At 39.0% G+C, this 17,652-nt stretch overlaps 1 protein-coding gene across 1 annotated transcript in view; it reads right to left on the reverse strand.

The window, feature by feature from the left end:
* The window catches only part of lrp8 (low density lipoprotein receptor-related protein 8, apolipoprotein e receptor), a gene marked incomplete at its 3' end in the record, with an annotated part of 175,128 nt that overhangs the window by 16,170 nt on the left and 141,306 nt on the right, over positions 1-17,652 (reverse strand). The window contains exons 10-13 of the mRNA XM_083940262.1: positions 8,458-8,629; positions 5,623-5,847; positions 4,807-4,925; positions 2,958-3,097 (exon numbers count right to left, since the gene is read on the reverse strand). Coding sequence (XP_083796388.1) covers positions 2,958-3,097; positions 4,807-4,925; positions 5,623-5,847; positions 8,458-8,629 — 656 coding nt within the window. The remainder of the gene's footprint in view (positions 1-2,957; positions 3,098-4,806; positions 4,926-5,622; positions 5,848-8,457; positions 8,630-17,652) is intronic.

Genomic DNA, 17,652 nt, shown 5'->3' on the forward strand with positions numbered 1-17,652 from the left:
CTATTAAGTCTATTTCATGTGGACGAGCGAATGTCATTTCGTGGTGTGACCACAGCTTTTGTTTTGTTGTAAGGGGGGACAACTGTAGTTTGTTGAGGTTGTGTAATCCCTCGCAAAGATCCACCCACCTTAAACCTGAGCAGAGGTAAAATAAATGAAACCCCTTGTGTGGGTTTGCAGAGCCTTTGAAACCTGTTTAAATCCTCCTACAGCGTTGAACTGATGGTACAAGGACACATTACATTACCATTATTTTTCTTTCTTCCTGTTTTTTTGCCAAATTCATGTCATCTCCTCTCAGAGAGGATAAAAAGTAATAAAAGTAATGCAATGATACTAAAGCCACAGAAAGAGAAAACATTACTCTCTGTGTGCCTCAGCAGTACGTTTCCTCAGGGCTTACTGTCTAAGGGGGTGTGGACACTGGAAGAGTTTGGATGTGTGTGCTTGGTGGTGGTGTGTTCAGACTTTGATATAGTGTCTTTCCTCGGCAGTGTTAAGAAACTGTAGTAGGTCAGCATTGATGTAAAGTTTGCAGTTGATATGCTCAAGTCGAATTACTTTAACATTCACTGTGTATGGCTGTGCATGCCATAATACACACTTGTAAAACTTAATGTCTCACATGCTAAAAAGTGCTACTTTATGTGTATGTATGTATAAAAAAAATACAATTAAATTCACATTATTTTTAACATGACATGCACATGTTATGTGGTCTGCCCATTTAACTGTAATGCATAGATTAATGGTAAATATTACTTTCAGTGTTAGCAATGAACATATTATATCTGAAGACAACAAATGATTATTAAGTAGCGATTATTCTGCTGATTGTTTTCTCAATTCATTGTTCTGGTCTATAAAATATCAGAAAATAAAGGAAAATGCCTGTTAAAGCCAGAGGTGATGTATTCATAAAGCTTGTTTTAAACAACAAATCGTCCAAAACCCAAAGATATTCTTTTTTTTGCTAGCATGACGGAAATATGATAAAAAAAAAACTATTAAATCCTCACATTTAAGAAGCTGGCATCAGGGAACTGGTTTGGCATTTTTGCAGCAAATAATTGCTGATTAATTTTCTGTTAATCAACTAAACGATTAATCATTGCTGCCTTAGTCTGCAACAAGGGGTTTGCCTGAAAACCTCAAGTCCAAATCTGAGTGCATCTAATAAAATACATTTACCTTTCTTATGGCATATAACCAAACATCATCAAAAATTGTTTTTGTAATCACCCTGGTACTACTTCATCAGAAATGGTCAAAAGTGTCGGTAGATCCATTATACTTTCCATCATCATCCTTGTGCCAATAGATGCTGTACTATTATCAGTAGTATTACTCAACTGGATAAAACCAGTCCTAGTAAGCAGTTTAACATAGACCCAGACCCTAAGTCAAAAAATGCTCCGTTTACGCTCATTTTACAGATAAGACCCAAACTAAATTAAATGGACAAAAAAGGGTTCAATATTTCAGTTCACAACTCAAACCGGGCAACTCAAAAGAAAAAAACGTCCCATCATTGAACGGCTGGGGCCAGGACTTTCTGCTGCACTGCTAAAGGATTTTTTAATTTGTCCTGCATCATAACAAGAACAGAACAATGAGCAGAAGAGCTGAGGGCCATTAATCTCCAAGGATGAACTTTCACTGCCTGCCTGAAACGTTGGTTTTCTTCCTCTTTTTTTTACACATACACACCCATCGGAGCACACATGCAGACACACACAGCTGGACATGATGGATGTCCCCTCTTCCCTTTGCTACTCATCATCACAGTGTGTGCAGCAAAGAGAGGAATGGAGAAAGCACTTCCAACTGTTCGCATTTCACCTCCCTCTTTCTTGCCCTGCTCTTCTCTTTTACACCTTCCACATCATCTATAGTTGATGGGCTCTAACAGACTGACTCACTCCTGCCTCAATAAATACACCCAAATGAGTTTCATCGATTGCTGTACTCTCCTGTGACTCTATACTGGTCAGCCCTTTAAAAGATGATTTCTTCTCTGGGTTTGGCTTTCTTCTATAACTTTAAAACATCTCAATCTTCTCAGTCAATCGCTCAAACAAGAACCAAATATAAACAACTCTAGTTAAAAATAACATGTCCAATTGCTGAAATTTGGCTCACTGAAAATGTAAAAATTCCCTGCCAAGATGGGAATCAACCAATAAGATATGAGGAGTGTCACCCATGAGGCAAGGAGAAGTGAGGACAGACCTATTTTTCTGTATCAATCTACCTTTGGTGGTTAAATAAGGATGTTAGCAACTTGTTTGCCTTCCAAGTAGAGACCTCCTAAACACTGCCAAGTGTTTGCAAGTGATCCATGCCAAATCCCATGGTGGGAAATTGAATATAAATATGTATTTATGCTGTATTTTCATATCATCATTCATCATTTGTCTTTCAAAATTGTTGCCTGCTTCTTGTATGCTGTTCAAGCAAGCTGGTTTGAAACTGATTTTACCCTAATTAGTTATATGTATTTTAACTTTTTTAAGCCCAATATTTTCTTGGATTAAGATACCTCATGTCTGACGGAACACAGGGGCTGACTATATTTGTTTAAGGGAAATACCTTAGTGGTGCTCTTCTATATTTCAAATACTAAAATGTTAGAATATGCTTGACTGCAGGTGGAAATCAACAATATCCAAGATTGGATATTTGGCTGCTTTAGAGAACCCTTATCAATAAAACAAAAAAGGCTATACCCTTGCAAGAGTGCAGGTACCTTGACAGAAGGAAACCAATCTAAAAACATCTGGTATGCTCTGGAAAATGGAAAGACTAAAGAAGTAGTTGAATATAAGCTATCTGCAGTTAGGAATAATAGCATAAAAGTATATTTGTCCAAACAAATATCATACAGCACACTGATATATAGTTATCGTTGGGTGGACTGACTCTGATGCTGTATTTAAATCTAATTCCTTCCATACCTCGAATACAGTGAGGGCGAAGGGGTGTCCCAGGTGCTGATGGGAGGACAGCAGGACTTTTCGGTTGTCCCCATTCAGATCCACACTGGACAGCAGGTGCAGCTTGGAGTCCACCCAGTAGAGACGCCTGTTAGACAAGTCTGAGAAGATGGAGGAGGAAAAAAGAGGGAGAGAATAGAAACAGGGAGTGAAAGAAAAAAGGAGGGAGAGATGGAGACAAATAGAGAGAGAGAGGTCATTCCATGAGAAAAGGCCTAGGGTGAGAGGTATATGAATGTAATGGCCCAGTAGCCACACCATCAATCTTCTTTGACATGACGGCTGAGGCCCTGCACTGAGAAAACACAGATGTGATTGTAATATTGCCGGTTGACTTCTTTGCAGGGGGAAAATGTATGTGCCCTTGAGCAACCTGATTAGTCTGGCTGGACTTGCGTTAAAGGAACACTTTGCTGTTTCACAGTTCCATCACCAAGTATCGGTCCCAAATGCTGTTTACTTTAGGACTTCATTGTGCTCTTTCTATGGATCACAGAGTTCTGCTGTGGTTCAAAATTTAGATTAGAGATTACATCGAATTTGACAGTAAGGGAGATAATAAAGTATGACTTTGCTTTTACCAGGTGTGTATGAATAAGAAGAAATTGCAGCTAAGTATTTAAAAAATCTTTCCTTTCAGGTTAAAGAGATACTTTACTGATTTAAACCCATCTCTGTGTCATGGCAGTGTTGGCAGTGTTTGCAAATGAAGTGTGTTTGGTTTCCCTCTGTGGCTGCAGCACACAGAGCTTTGAGAATTGGAGGTTTACTGAAAGACCGTCTGGATCTCTGCGCACTCTGCCCACACTGCCATGACACAGAGCTGGTTTAAAATGGGCAAAGTATTCCTTTGAGCATTTATAAACATTATTACATTAATAAACAATTTAGAACATACATTTATATTAAGTAGAAAACAGTGATAAAGAATTTAAAAAACAGCTTTATACAGTATATATACAATATATATATATATATATATATATATATATAGATAACCCTCATATGAAGAAGACACACTTGAGCAGAATATCTATAATATTTTCTTGTACAAAATTTGTTAAATTTAAATGTTGTTGTTTGGATAAATTCAGATCACATACAACACAGTTGCCAGAAAATGTTGGATTTATATGTTTCTGCAAATTTACATTTACACAGGTGGTCAAGTCAGCTGTCTAAACTGATAAGGGAACAATTCAACAGTTCATGCTGTCATGTTATTTTCATTCACAACTTCACCTCTCCAGACTCACAGACAATCAACGGTTCTGTTTTTGTGCTCTGTATGAAATCAATGACCAAGGGAAAATAATCCACCCCTTCTTCCACAGCAGTCTTGCCAACTCTCATTCGCCTTACTCTAAAAAATAATTTGTTTTCATACAGATGTAGTGACACCTCAATTCCACAGAGTGTAGCAACCGTGTGCCTCTTTTTTCTCTTCCGGCAAGGGTAGCTAAGAGAAATTGGCTGGTGCCGCGGAGGGAGTTGGAAGGGATGATGGGAGGTATCGACGACACAGAGTGTCTGGCTTATTAATTCGGAGGCCCATGTTTGCTGGCTTGATTGATGAGAGCCAGACACAAACTGAGCTATAACAAAAAGAGCGACTCAGGAGTTGCAGCACCCCTGGACTGTTTCCTTCTCTAAGCTCTTGCTGTTTCTTTGTGTTGTATCTACTCAAATTATATATTTTCTTCCTCTCTCTATTTCCCCCTGCTCCCAGAGCTGACTGATTATCCGTATCATTTTATAGTTTTTTTTAAGCCTTGAATGGTCAGAGTTTGATGTTTTTATCCTTTCTTACCCAAGGTGATTCCATTGGGCCACTCGATGTGTTCGGACACCAGAACTTGTCGGTCCACTCCATTCATCCCAGACTTCTCAATTTTGGCCTGACCTCCCCAGTCTGACCAGTACATAAATCTGTTAAAATACACATACAAACCAGTTAGACACGGATGGCTACAATTCAGGAAGAAAAATTATGAGAAGAGCTTATTTTGCAGGAGCAGTGAATAGGTTTTCATGTGCAATTTCAAGGTCAATTTTTAGAAGACTACTATGATGTGACTTAATCTACTGTACTCTATCACACTGTCCCCGTCTGATTCTCTATCTCATTTTCTCTACAAAATCAAATAGTTTTACTTCTGAAAAGACCTTGAAGGAACTGGAGGAAAGTAGGATCTGTGCAAAACTGCAAGTACTGGAAACTTTTAAATGTGTGTGTATATGTGCAAGAGCTAGGCTTCATTTCATGCTAGTCTAGCTTTGTAGAGTCATGAAAAGAGTGCTTTGGGGAACTCAGGATCCAAGACAAAGGGAAAAAGCAGATAGAGTAGACAAGAGTCACATCATATCGCCAAATAATTGTTAAGCTACTTTCTTTAACAGCACTACAAAAAGAGTTGGTACGTTGTGTTAAAAAGCACTGCTTTTAGACTAAATTTATTCTCTTTATAATAACAATTTCTTTTCTCCTTTTTAGAGATTGACAATGACTGCACAGGCCTGTCCTGCCACCTCTCACTCCCACTTCCTCCAGCCCTCCAAACCCCCCTTTCACTCCTTTGCCATCTTCTCACGCTTTGTCCATCCATCCATAACTTCTCCCACTCACCCTTGGTGTGGATCCACAGCGATGGCCCGTGGCTCGCTCAGCTCAGTGGCTATCAGCACTTTTCTCTTCCTGCCGTCTCCTGTGGCGACGGAGATGCTCTTGTTACCCGAGTCGGTCCAGTAGATGTTCTTGTGGACCCAGTCGACGGCGAGTCCTTCGGGGGAGTGGAGCGAGTCGATGAGAGTCACCTGCTCCGATGAGTCGCTGGCCTTGTTGATGTAAGCACTGGTGGATGGCAGAGAAGAGCCGTGTGTGACAGTGTTGTGGATATCATGAAATACCCAATAATTTCGAAAAAGGCAGAAATAGAGAAACAAAAGACAATCACAAAAGTCATACTTTGCCATCTATTCTGGTCTGCTTTTCTTTTGAAGAAAGACTTTGTACTACGTGCCTTACATACTTGGTTGCACATTGTGGGGAACAGGTATTCCTTAATCAAATGGCAAAACCTTGGGCATCCCAGGGAGAAATTGTCTGTCTTTATCTATCAGTAGCTTACAAACTAACCTGCCTCTTTCTCTGTTTTTGTCACTACCACCTCTGTGTCTTCTCAGTCGCTCTCCATTTTCTTTTTGCCTCCCACTTTTAGTCTGTCCCATCTCCCATCCCCATTTCTGCTTTTCTCTTTTCACTTCCTACCTCAACATCCTCAGACGTAGCACATTTTTGTCTTCACTACACGAGGGCTATAAAACAAACAATACCTGACAACCTTGTTAGAAGGTTGGAAAACGCAATACCCCAATTTATATGCCGTCATCGTATCATCGTGTAAGCAAACGGTACCGGGGTGAAGACGAGGAGTACGGATGGGAGGAGCAGCTTAACTAAAGGCTGGTGAGGTAGTTGGAGCGATACATGAGATGGAGATGGATGAGTAATGGACTTGGAAGCAGCTTGTGTTGTTAATTGGCCGTGTTAATGTTACCGCAGACATCTTCATCTATGGGGGGAAAGTTAGCCTGCTGCTGTCTTGTGATGGATAATCTATGGCTTCTCTCTCGTGTCCCAGGGTTTATAACATGGACTCAACACCTGTCTCTCGCTCAGAGAGCAAATTAAAATGAGGACTGGAGCAAAGTGGACGTGGATGGAATCCATCATGTTACTGGTGCAACGCCAACTTTGGGATAACAAATATAAAACATACCACACTGTGATTTTACCCTGTTTTAGAGCTTACGATTTATGAAATTCCTTGTCCAATAATCATATCAACATGCCTCTTTACACACGGAAGTGTGCATATTTTTGTGGACATCGTGCATGCAATATAATTACTTCAACAGAGTATTGGTATCATTCATCAGTCTTTATGTTTAGTTACAAATATTCAGATAAAGTGGGATGAACAGGTTGGAGAGCATACTGGAATAAGAAATAAGACAAAGACATATGAGTCCAAGGCCACTGAGCAGATTGCATCTTTAATTGGCTGTATTATTGTTTGCAACAGACATCTCCATCACAGGGAGAAGTTAACAAGTCATCGACCCGTAGCTTGCTAATCACTATGAATTAGCCTGGAAAACCACACCGTCGCATTGAGGAACAATGAGGATGAATCACTTTTAAATACAGGGCTATTTCTATTTGGTAGAAGCCTTATCAGAGGAAAAAGTATTGCACTGGAAAGTAAGATGTTTAAGTAAAAGGTGCAATCAATCATGTTCTTTGCATTAGGATTCAAGGTTTTCAGCCAGGTAATAAATAGGTACACTGTTGTATATGGTACATGGTGTTCTTTATTCTTTTCTACTACTTTTTTCTTTATACTGCATGATAAATTGTAAATGGCAAATTTGCAAAGGACGAATTCCATTTTACGGGGAAACTTGTTTTTTAGCTGAGCACATAACAATATGACTATGACTTGAAGAGAAGATGATCTAAAATGTCCTCGTAAACTGAGAGTTTTAGATTGTATCACAGTACTTCAAATTGATATCATGCAACAAGCAGCAGCATAAATACACTAAGCCATTGGTAAACATTTATGTTTTCTTAATGTAAAATAACATACATTTTTTTGAAGGATAACAGGGAGGCAAAGGTGAAGCAGATCTAACTGTACAAATTCACTTGGCTATTTAAAGTATCCGTGTGTTTATTTGCTTCTTCCAAAGTAGAGTACATTGTGAAAAATTACTTAATATGTCCTTTCTCTCTCACAAGCCCTTGAGTTTGTGTGGAAGTGTGCGTGTGTGTGCATATGCAGATGAGTAATGGTGGTGATTATTGAGGCAGTGAAATTAGAGAGAGCATATGGCTCTGCTGAGATGATAGAAGGCCCCTCCCACTACCTTCAGCCATCAGGGTGACACGCACGCACGCACACGCACGCACACACACACACACACACACACACACACACACACACACGATATACGATATACCTACAGTGTGTAATTGTGTGTGGACATACTGTATGTGTGTGAAGGACAAACAGCTACCCCTCTTACTGACAGATGACACAGCCCTCCAGGTGTGACTCTCACACACACACACACACACACGCACACGCACACGCACACACGCGTACACACACAGCTCCCCAGGTGTTTCTGTCTCGGTACCAGCAGGTATGACAGGTTGAAGCAGACAAGATGGACGAATAGAGGAGAAACAGAATGACAGAGTGGCGAAAGAACGAGAAGAGTGTTATCCTCCTAAACTCAATGTCTTGATTCTGCACAGTGCCATTCGTGGTTTTATAGGTGTCAGTACCACTCCAAATAAGTATTTATCTTGTCAAACTTGCATCACATGTTATGGCAAACATCACAGGAATCATATGTACTGTTCATTGTGTTTGTGTGCGTGTATATATACCTGTATATTTTACGATGATAAAGATCACACCAGAACATCTTATTGGTGGACACGTCTACATCCAGGGCCACTGCATTCTTCAGCGTGGGGACCACCTGAGTGTATTCACTCTTCAGCAGGTCAATGCGACGGATCTCATGACGGTTGGTGAACATCAGGTACGGACTCTTTCCTGATTTGAAGGGAAAGACATTCATGTCACCATCCTGTATAAGCATGTCTCTGTGGCTGGTTTCACAAAGATAGACTTTGACTTCATATTGACTTTCAAATTCACCTGAATAGCATGGCTCTTAGCCAATTAGTCAGGGTGGCTAGCAGCCTGAAATATTGTTGTGAAACCGGCCCCTCAAGAACCATTTGCCGCCATTTATTTACACCTTGACATTCGCAGGATTCGACAGATTGGCCACAAATCTCAGGAGATGTGTGGAGACCCTTGACAGCCATTAACCTACTATTGTAACCCCAGAAAAGATTGCATTTATCATTCTCAGCCCACTCTCTACTAGACATGGGCCATTTGCAGTACTGTCAATCATAAGTATGTACATATGACAGGGAAAGGTTTACTGATCTTGACAGTGATACATAAATTGTAGCACACATCCCACCTATATTTGAAAAGTGGACCTGCAACTGCATATTTGCTAATGTTATGCAATCCACACCGTTTCTGAGCCTGAGACAGACAAGGTCACATTGACTTCATGCCCGTGCTGCTAGTGTGTGAACACAATACAATATTTTATAGACTCTGTGGACAACAACACTATATTTGCTGATATCACAAAGTCTGCCACATGAGATTCCAATTTAGGTGCCAGCCATCAATATGAGACGATGAGTGTTGGGGGTATTGCGCTACAAACGTAAAGTAAGGTCAAAGTACTGAGATTACTTTTTTGTTGTAATGAGTAACATAAGAAGTTTGTTGTGCAATTCAAATAATCACTTATTTAGTTACTTTTTAAATAAGTTATCCGTAACTTTTAAGTTGTATTGTAATTCCCCTATGGAGCACTGAACTATCGCATACTCTGAGTGAGTAAGGGTAAATATTTAGCATGAAATTGTGTAGTATACCTTTGCCCAGATCACTGTCTGATTATAAGCAGCCAAAGGATTGCACCAACCTGTCCGGTACCATCAAGGTTTTCTTCTTTTATCTACATGGAAGTACATACAAAGCCGTGGCACACTCTCCACGAACCTCCACGTTCCACCCAACGGGAGCTCTATCTGCTGCATCTACGGAGGGAGCCACCATTCATCTCACTGCCCACACTGCCACAACAGAGCTGAATTTAAATCAGCAAAATATCTCTTTAATAAAAAGCTGTAAAAGGACTACTTGTCTGTCATTTATGTTATTGAAAAAATGTCACATTGAACTGAAGCACCTGGCATTTAAGGGTATGTGCAAGAAAATCAAAAAAATCAAAAGACAGTCATGACTGATCCTCGAACCCAAATCCCAATAACTGCGTACAGTAGCGGCTCCATTGTCATCCCCCAGCCACAGCTGGACTACCTGGTGGTGCAGTATATTGTCTGAGACCTGCAGCCTTTGAGTAAAGTAGAAAGCCCAGCTTTCATAAAATTGATTTCAAGTTCAACCTTAATTTCCTACCTCAGCCTGGTTCCTGTTCCTGTTTGTTGAACCTGGTATATTTTGCCAGGATACCAGTATTCCTTTTTATATTAACTGAAATGGAAAATTATTAAAGTTGCAAAACATTTGCACCTTAAGGATTACAGTCCTGTTTTTCTATTTATAATTCCTCATTAAAAAAGAGCATTCAAGCAGCAAGTTTTTCCACATGGTTTTGAGAATATACTGTAGGTATGAAAGCTGCAGCTGCTCGTGTGTGGACTGAATGGACAGCAGCAAAGTGTTAAAGCAACAATAGGGAAATGCTGTCCCCTCAATTCTAGTGTAAACCCTCGTTGGATAAGGATTCAAATTGGATGATGCATAGTTTTAGTGTTAAAACTGATAAAATAATTGCTGTCTGTGGTTCTATATAGACAGTGGCAATAATTTTAAAAATAGCTTGCAGCTACAAAAATAACTATGAACTAGTTAATTTTTGGAACTGTGAACTGAACTTTGAACCAGTTAATGTAGAAAATAAACTTTCCCAACACTGAGGGTAGAGTTAATACATTCAAAGGTAGGCGTAAGTAACCTGACTCCGCCAGATGGATTGATTCGCATTTGCTTAGCATATCCATCTGGGAACACTCATTTGAAGATCTTTGAAGGGGCGAAAATACTGGTTGCTGATAAACCATCTGTCTATCACCAACATACAGGCCAAATCAACCAATCAGATCAATGAAGCGTATGACGTGCTAACAGCATTGAGGCAAAGCATAGAAAGTAAACAACATGTTGGTAACGGATACCGGTCGCTTATGTAATTCAAATGTATGGATAAAAGTCCCAATAACAGGTGCGCGGTCCATATTCCAACAGAAGGATCCAAGAGAAAAAAGTGTTAGTGAACGGCTTGCTCGATAGCTGTGCTCATCTGCGATTAAAATACAATGGAGCTCGCATGATCAGGATGGTGTATAAGCGTCGTCTAGACACTATAACCATGGGCTTTTCCTTTTTGTTAAAGCTAAAGTAATCTAAGAAGTTACTTTCTCAATAGGTCACGCTATATACCGCAACTAGTTACATTTGAAAGTAGCCTTAACCAACACTGGTGACGATATCATATGCCCATTTAACAGTTTATCAGTCACATACCAGCTCACAAAAAGGAACTTAAATATGATTTGCCGATTTTATTATTAAACTCTTTAAGACATTTAAATGCAAAAAAACACACTATTTTTTATTCTTTGAAGTAAAAGTGCATCTTAATGATATCGATGTTTTCACCCTGCATCGATGATATTGGATCATTGAATCAATATTGATCCGGAACAATGTGTCTGCTCACTGGTATACTGTTTAATATTGTTACATGCTGTTTATGTGTTACCATGGAAACAAGACCTGAAAATTGTCGAAAAAAAGTTGTTGAATTGATAAAAAAATATGTTTCAAATAGTAATGCTGACATGACATATTGGCAATATCAAATACATTTGGAAACAAGTTCAACCAATTATCCAATTGTTGCTGTATATGTATTTGTCTTTTTTCAGGGGTGGTGTTGAGTGTTGGGTCTTGTTCCAATTGGGAATAAGAATCAACATTTAGTATTTTTTGCATTTGTACTATTTAGGTCCTTAACATATGCAATTTTAATGATGTTAGCATAAATAAATCATCCAAATAAACCTTTTAAAGGGAAAATATATTCTTTCCACACACACTACTTTTTGAGCACTTAATTATTCACACAATTATGCTGTGCAGTAAAGTAACACACATTATGCAAGGTGGCCCCAACTGAAAGTAAAGTAGCCTTCAAAAGGACACATCCAGTTCGAGGGTCTTTGAGTGTGTGTACATGAGTGGTTGTCCTGCTGCCGGATGAAGTAATGAAGCATAATGTGTAGGTGGACAAAGTAGCCCAACAACTAGACATGACACAATGTTCTATTTTTAGTACAACAGCTTTTCAAAAGTGTGTTTCTGTTTTTTTTTCCCTCAGGTGCGTACAGAATGTGCTGTTTGTTGGCACACCAGTTACCTGGGGCACATTTTTCAGCAGGCTGAAGGTGAGCATAGGTTTGAATATTGTCACACAGATGACAAGGTCAAGTTCATCTTTAGTACACAAAGACAAAACACTATGCATACAACACTATCTATTCACAAATCCATGAAATTTACAATTACAATCCATATAATGTGGATTTCAATAATATCCCTTTACTGTAGCTCAACAATACTGCCCGTTACTGTCTCTTTCTTTATCTTTTGCTCTCTTTCACACAAATACTCATCTATTTCATTTTCTTGCCTTTTTCTTTTCATCTTCACTTCTCTCTCCTATCAGTCATGTTACTCTCCATTCCACACTGTCCAGTAAAGCAGAAATGCCATGTATCGAGACAAAGTTGGCTGATGTACATACATGCACACACACTCACACACCCACCCACACACACTTTTCTCACCATCCCTCAATAGGTTTCCTCAGCACCGGTTTAATAAGGGCTACTGCACAGGCAGAAAATATTACATTTCTACAAGTGTTTGGATCCAATCATTTCCCTCTGACTACTAGATTTGAACCCATCAATTTCACCTGCTGAGGAATATATATATATATATATATATATATATATATATATATATATATAGAGAGAGAGAGAGAGAGAGAAGGCGGGGGGAATGAAATAAGAAAAAGGCAGGCACAAGCAAATGTGATGGATGCAAGTCATGGAGAAATAAAGAACAGGATAAAAGAGTAAAAACATTTTGAAGTATGTATAATAAGAACAGAGATGGATCTAACTTCTCTTTCATCAATCCCAGACTCACTTTTTCATGACAGAATCTCTTATCCCTCATCACTGTTGTCACAGCAATATGTCCTCTTCAAAGTGAAAGAAAGCTGAGTCACTGTTTTCTTCAAGCCATGACACTAGACACGTCATCAAAAAGTGCAATATTATCTCTCCTCAATACATCCCAGCAGAGCAACAGTCAGAGTCCCCTAGATATATTTTGATTTGTTCTGCCAATTCTGGGCCGTTCTGCTCCGATAGCCAATAAAGATAATGCAGTCAAAAGATAAATAAGCTATCAGGCACTGCAGGCACATTGATTTGATTTGGTTTGAAAAAGTCCAACTCAAAGAACGGACGGACAGGTAAGACATAAAGGTATGAAATACTTCAGGATGCTGGAGAAGTTGGATGGAAGCCAGTGTGATGGTGGTGAGGATGATGTTATGTCTGTGTCTAGGTCAGTCAGGCTCATTTAAACATACAGACCATGCTGTACGATGATGAATAGATGCTGCAGCAGGGAACTGGAATTAACCTTCTGTCAAAAGTCAAAAAGTCATCCTACTTGCTAGAATCCAGTTATATAACCCTCATTATTTCTGTGGGGGAGTCTCCATGGGAAAGTTGTTCTTCTAATAATAATTTTCTGCACCAACTTTTTAAGGTTGTGACCATTATAAATGTTGATGGGTCACTGAACAAGTAAAAGACAGACACTATATGACAAACAAATATCCAAATTTGTATTCTGGATTAATATTACCAGCATTCCTACACGCAGACAGAATAAATGGTATCTGCTTGTCTCTTTAAAGCCTGAATCCACAGGAAAAAAAACTTTTGAGATGAGGTTTGACAGTGTGCCACATCATCTTGGGTCCCATGGCAAAATCTTTTGACAATGGGGACAATCTGACCACTGCTCAATTTGAAATGAGTGTGCTCAAACTGTCAAGTGTGAAAAAATAAATTTAAAAAAATGCTCATGGCACTGTGGTTAAGCCTGCAGTACACTGTTGATGATGCAAGAAACAGAGAGAAGGAAACAAGTGCAAAAACAGAAATCAAGACTTTGGTCCACAGGCAATTTGTAGATTCCCTCTGCATTGCTGTGACAGCGTGTCCTGCTTTTATCAACAAGTTGTTTACCTGTAATGTTTTCCATGCTGGCACATATTTCTCATCCTTCTCCCCACTCTCATGAACCTTTATTTGGTTACCTTAAAAAGGTATAAGTTGTCTACTGTCATTAAAACACTATTTAATTGTCTATATGTGAATGTTAGCTGCATTCATAAAAAAAAATCCGTACACCCAAAGCACTGCTAATAACAGCCGCTGCAATAATAACTAGACTGTTATTTGCAAGGTTTGCTTAAGTGTTTCCATTATGATATAGTTGATAATAAAAGCTAATTAGCAAAGTCACTGATTGATTGAGGGTTCACTGTTTTGTGTGACACTTCAAATCTGCGGTGTAGTTATTTGGGTTGATTTTGGCCACATGTCCCTGTTTTGTCATGAACCAAAGTAGAAAAGCTTTCCTCAAGTAGCTCTTCTTGCAGGGATTTGAGTGTTAGTTGCAGGATTATATTTGCACTTTTTTTTATTTTTTAGCAGATTTTATAATAATAGAGTTTGGACACTGGAAAAAAAATATTGTTCTCTATAAATGATGCTGTAATTTTCTCTGCATATTTAATAATAATAAAAGAAAAATTTGGACACTGGAAAAAATATTGTTCTCTATAAATAACGTGGTAAGTCTCTCTGTGTCAACAAAATTAGTTGTGACATAAAATAATGTTCATAATGAGGAATAACACCATAAAAGTAACATACACACACACACACATTGCACGCTTGAGTGCATAAACACAAATTCACACATTTCCTTATATTGCACACTCACATTTGTGGTTTTTAAATGGATCATTATTCTTTCTTATCATTGTTGCTATCAAAAATATTTTGTTATACGTTTACCATCACTTCTATTATTGTCTGCATTTGTCTATTATAAAATCTCAATAACTTGTGAATGTGAGGTTAAAATTGTGCAAAATAAAAAAATAGTAGTACGTACAGTATCTGTACAGATGTTATTTTCCTTAACACATGTTTTCATATTTCAATCACAATCTTTGGCTTTCTTGGTCCTGGTTCTATAATATTCAATCAACTAAGAAAAGTGTATTTGTGAAATTGTGAAATAAAATGAGAGACCATCTTGTGATGAGATCACACCAGCTTAACACCGTATCGGGCAAGGGGTGTAAAGAGGAGGAGCCACTGCCCCTACGCAACTTTTTTACTCTGGTCACACCCATTTTCGAACTTGGCCTTCATTTTGATCTCAATTGCACACCTGTAACATTTGTGACTGTATCTTACACGGTTGCAACAAAATCTGTCTGCAGAGAGACATACAAACATCTAGCAAAATAGTCAGAAAACTCCTCTGTGGTAGTTGCCACTACACGTGTCTCCAGGACCAAATTTTGCTGTTATCACGCGCACACACACACACACACACACACACACACACACACACACACACACACACACACACACACACACACACACACACACACACACACACACACACACACACACACACACACACACACACACACACACACACACACACACACACACACACACATCGTTTCAAATAGAAACAAATGATAACAAACAGGGATAAAACACCTGATACACTAAACAGACGTGTGACACAAGTTGAAACATAAAATACCACATGCTACCTAAATGCCAGTCTGGAAATATGGGGTTTTAAGCTTCTTTTTTTAAAGAGTCGACAGAGTCCAAAGACCTCAAGCTTCCTGGGAGACTATTCAAAAGCTTAGAAGCTGTCAACTGGAGAGTTCAATCTCTCCAATTCTTAAAATGTGTCTGAGGTACACTTAGAAAACCCAGATTAGAGGACCTTAAGGCATGAGATGTGGGGGTGCAGAAGGTCCATGATATACTGTGGACCATGGCCATGTAGGGCTCAATAGGTGAGCACTAAGCTGTTTTAATGAATTCTAAAATTAATGAAGGAAGCCAGTGCAGAGAGGTTAAAACAGGTGTAATAAATGCTCATTTGTTTGATCGATGCCCAGCAGCATCAATGAGTCAATAAGTCAATTTGATTTTGTATCAACTCTGACTTATGTATGCCAGATGACTAAACTTGTCAAGAAAGTGTTGTCTGTGTGGATTCATACTTCTCATACAAACAGTAAATTCCCTCGCTCTCTCCCTCTCACACATACGCAATAATAATGACTCAAGTTGATGACTCAGTAAGTGGCATCACACCCATAAAGGTGTAAACACAAAAACAATAAATGCAATTAGTGTAGAGCAAGGCTTTCTTCAGGGGACTTATTGGATGTTACTTTTAATTAGCATAGCTAATGTAGCGGATGCATATAACGGTGAAATTAATATGCAGAGCCTGAAACCACATGTTAAAATTAGAATGGAATAGACTCTGTACACTGGAGAACGCAAAGAGCAGAGGTTATTTCTTATCATTGATGCACAGGCTCGGCAACTTTGGGATAACACTGTGCTTTGTTGTGTGCCTCCGAGATATAAGCACAAATCACAGTATATGCACTCGGCATGTGTCACATCTCATCACATTTCTCCTGCCCAGTATCTGTGTACACAAACATTGACGTGACTACTTGAAATAACTCCATGTTCATTTGTGTGAGGAGAATCCCAAAGTGTATACGTAATGCTAATGTCTGTGGTCATGCACGTGTGTGATTGGGCGTACATTCGTGCGTCTAGGAATGAGTTCACTGGCAAATGTGGCTTCATTACGTTCACATTAAGTCAGCTTCACGAAGCAAACATCTCTGTATTTATGGTCCCAACTCTAATTGTGCCTCTGAATAAATAAACCTCAACATAAACATAAAAAATAATCCTGTCACATTTACGATCTCTTCCCTTTGATGCTGTCACCTTTGGCCGCTATAACGGCCACAATCAACGGCACGGATGTATCTCTGCATTACCTCAATGAGCAGAGAGATATCCATACAATACAGTCATCCATCCATTTATCTTTTTCCCTCCTTTGCTGCACTGCCAAACAGTAATAAAGATTCACACAGAGGGGCATGAAGCAATCAATGGTGGTTTTTATGCCACTTAGCTCAAGAGTGAGGGCCTGTTTTCTGCTTTAAGCTCTCTCATTACCACACCACTTCACCCTATAATGACTCAACCTAAGACCGATGGCTGTAATCACTAGTAACGCTCTTTCCTCAGTTGTATCCCACAAAAAACTTAATTTGCTGTGTAACTCAATCAGTTTAAGGCTCTATTCCTAATTCAGGCAAAGGGGAAGTTGCAAGGCACTAACACTACCAGGGAAAGTGTTTACGTTTCCTGTAGAATATACAAAGTAGATTAGGGATGGGACAAAAATCTTTTATTTGCAGATCACAATAAAAACACTCACAATAAGTTAATCATGGTAAATGTCCATTTTGGGGATAATGGCCAATATTGTTGTGAGTGACTTGACCGGCAAATTGACTGAATTACTTTTTCTTACTGAAAGTGTTTGGCTGCATTACAATTGCAATGTACAATGCACAACGACAACAAATGATTCATGATAAACTATACAAAGACTATTTTTCTTTAAGATTACTTTTTTTGGCAGTTTTTCAAGGCTTTATTATATAGGGCAGACAGGAAATAGGGTGAGGGAGAGAGAGGGGGAGACATGCAGCAAAGGGCCAC

Source organism: Echiichthys vipera, assembly GCF_963691815.1.
Source record: "Echiichthys vipera genome assembly, chromosome: 3".
NCBI classification, from domain to species: domain Eukaryota; kingdom Metazoa; phylum Chordata; class Actinopteri; order Perciformes; family Trachinidae; genus Echiichthys; species Echiichthys vipera.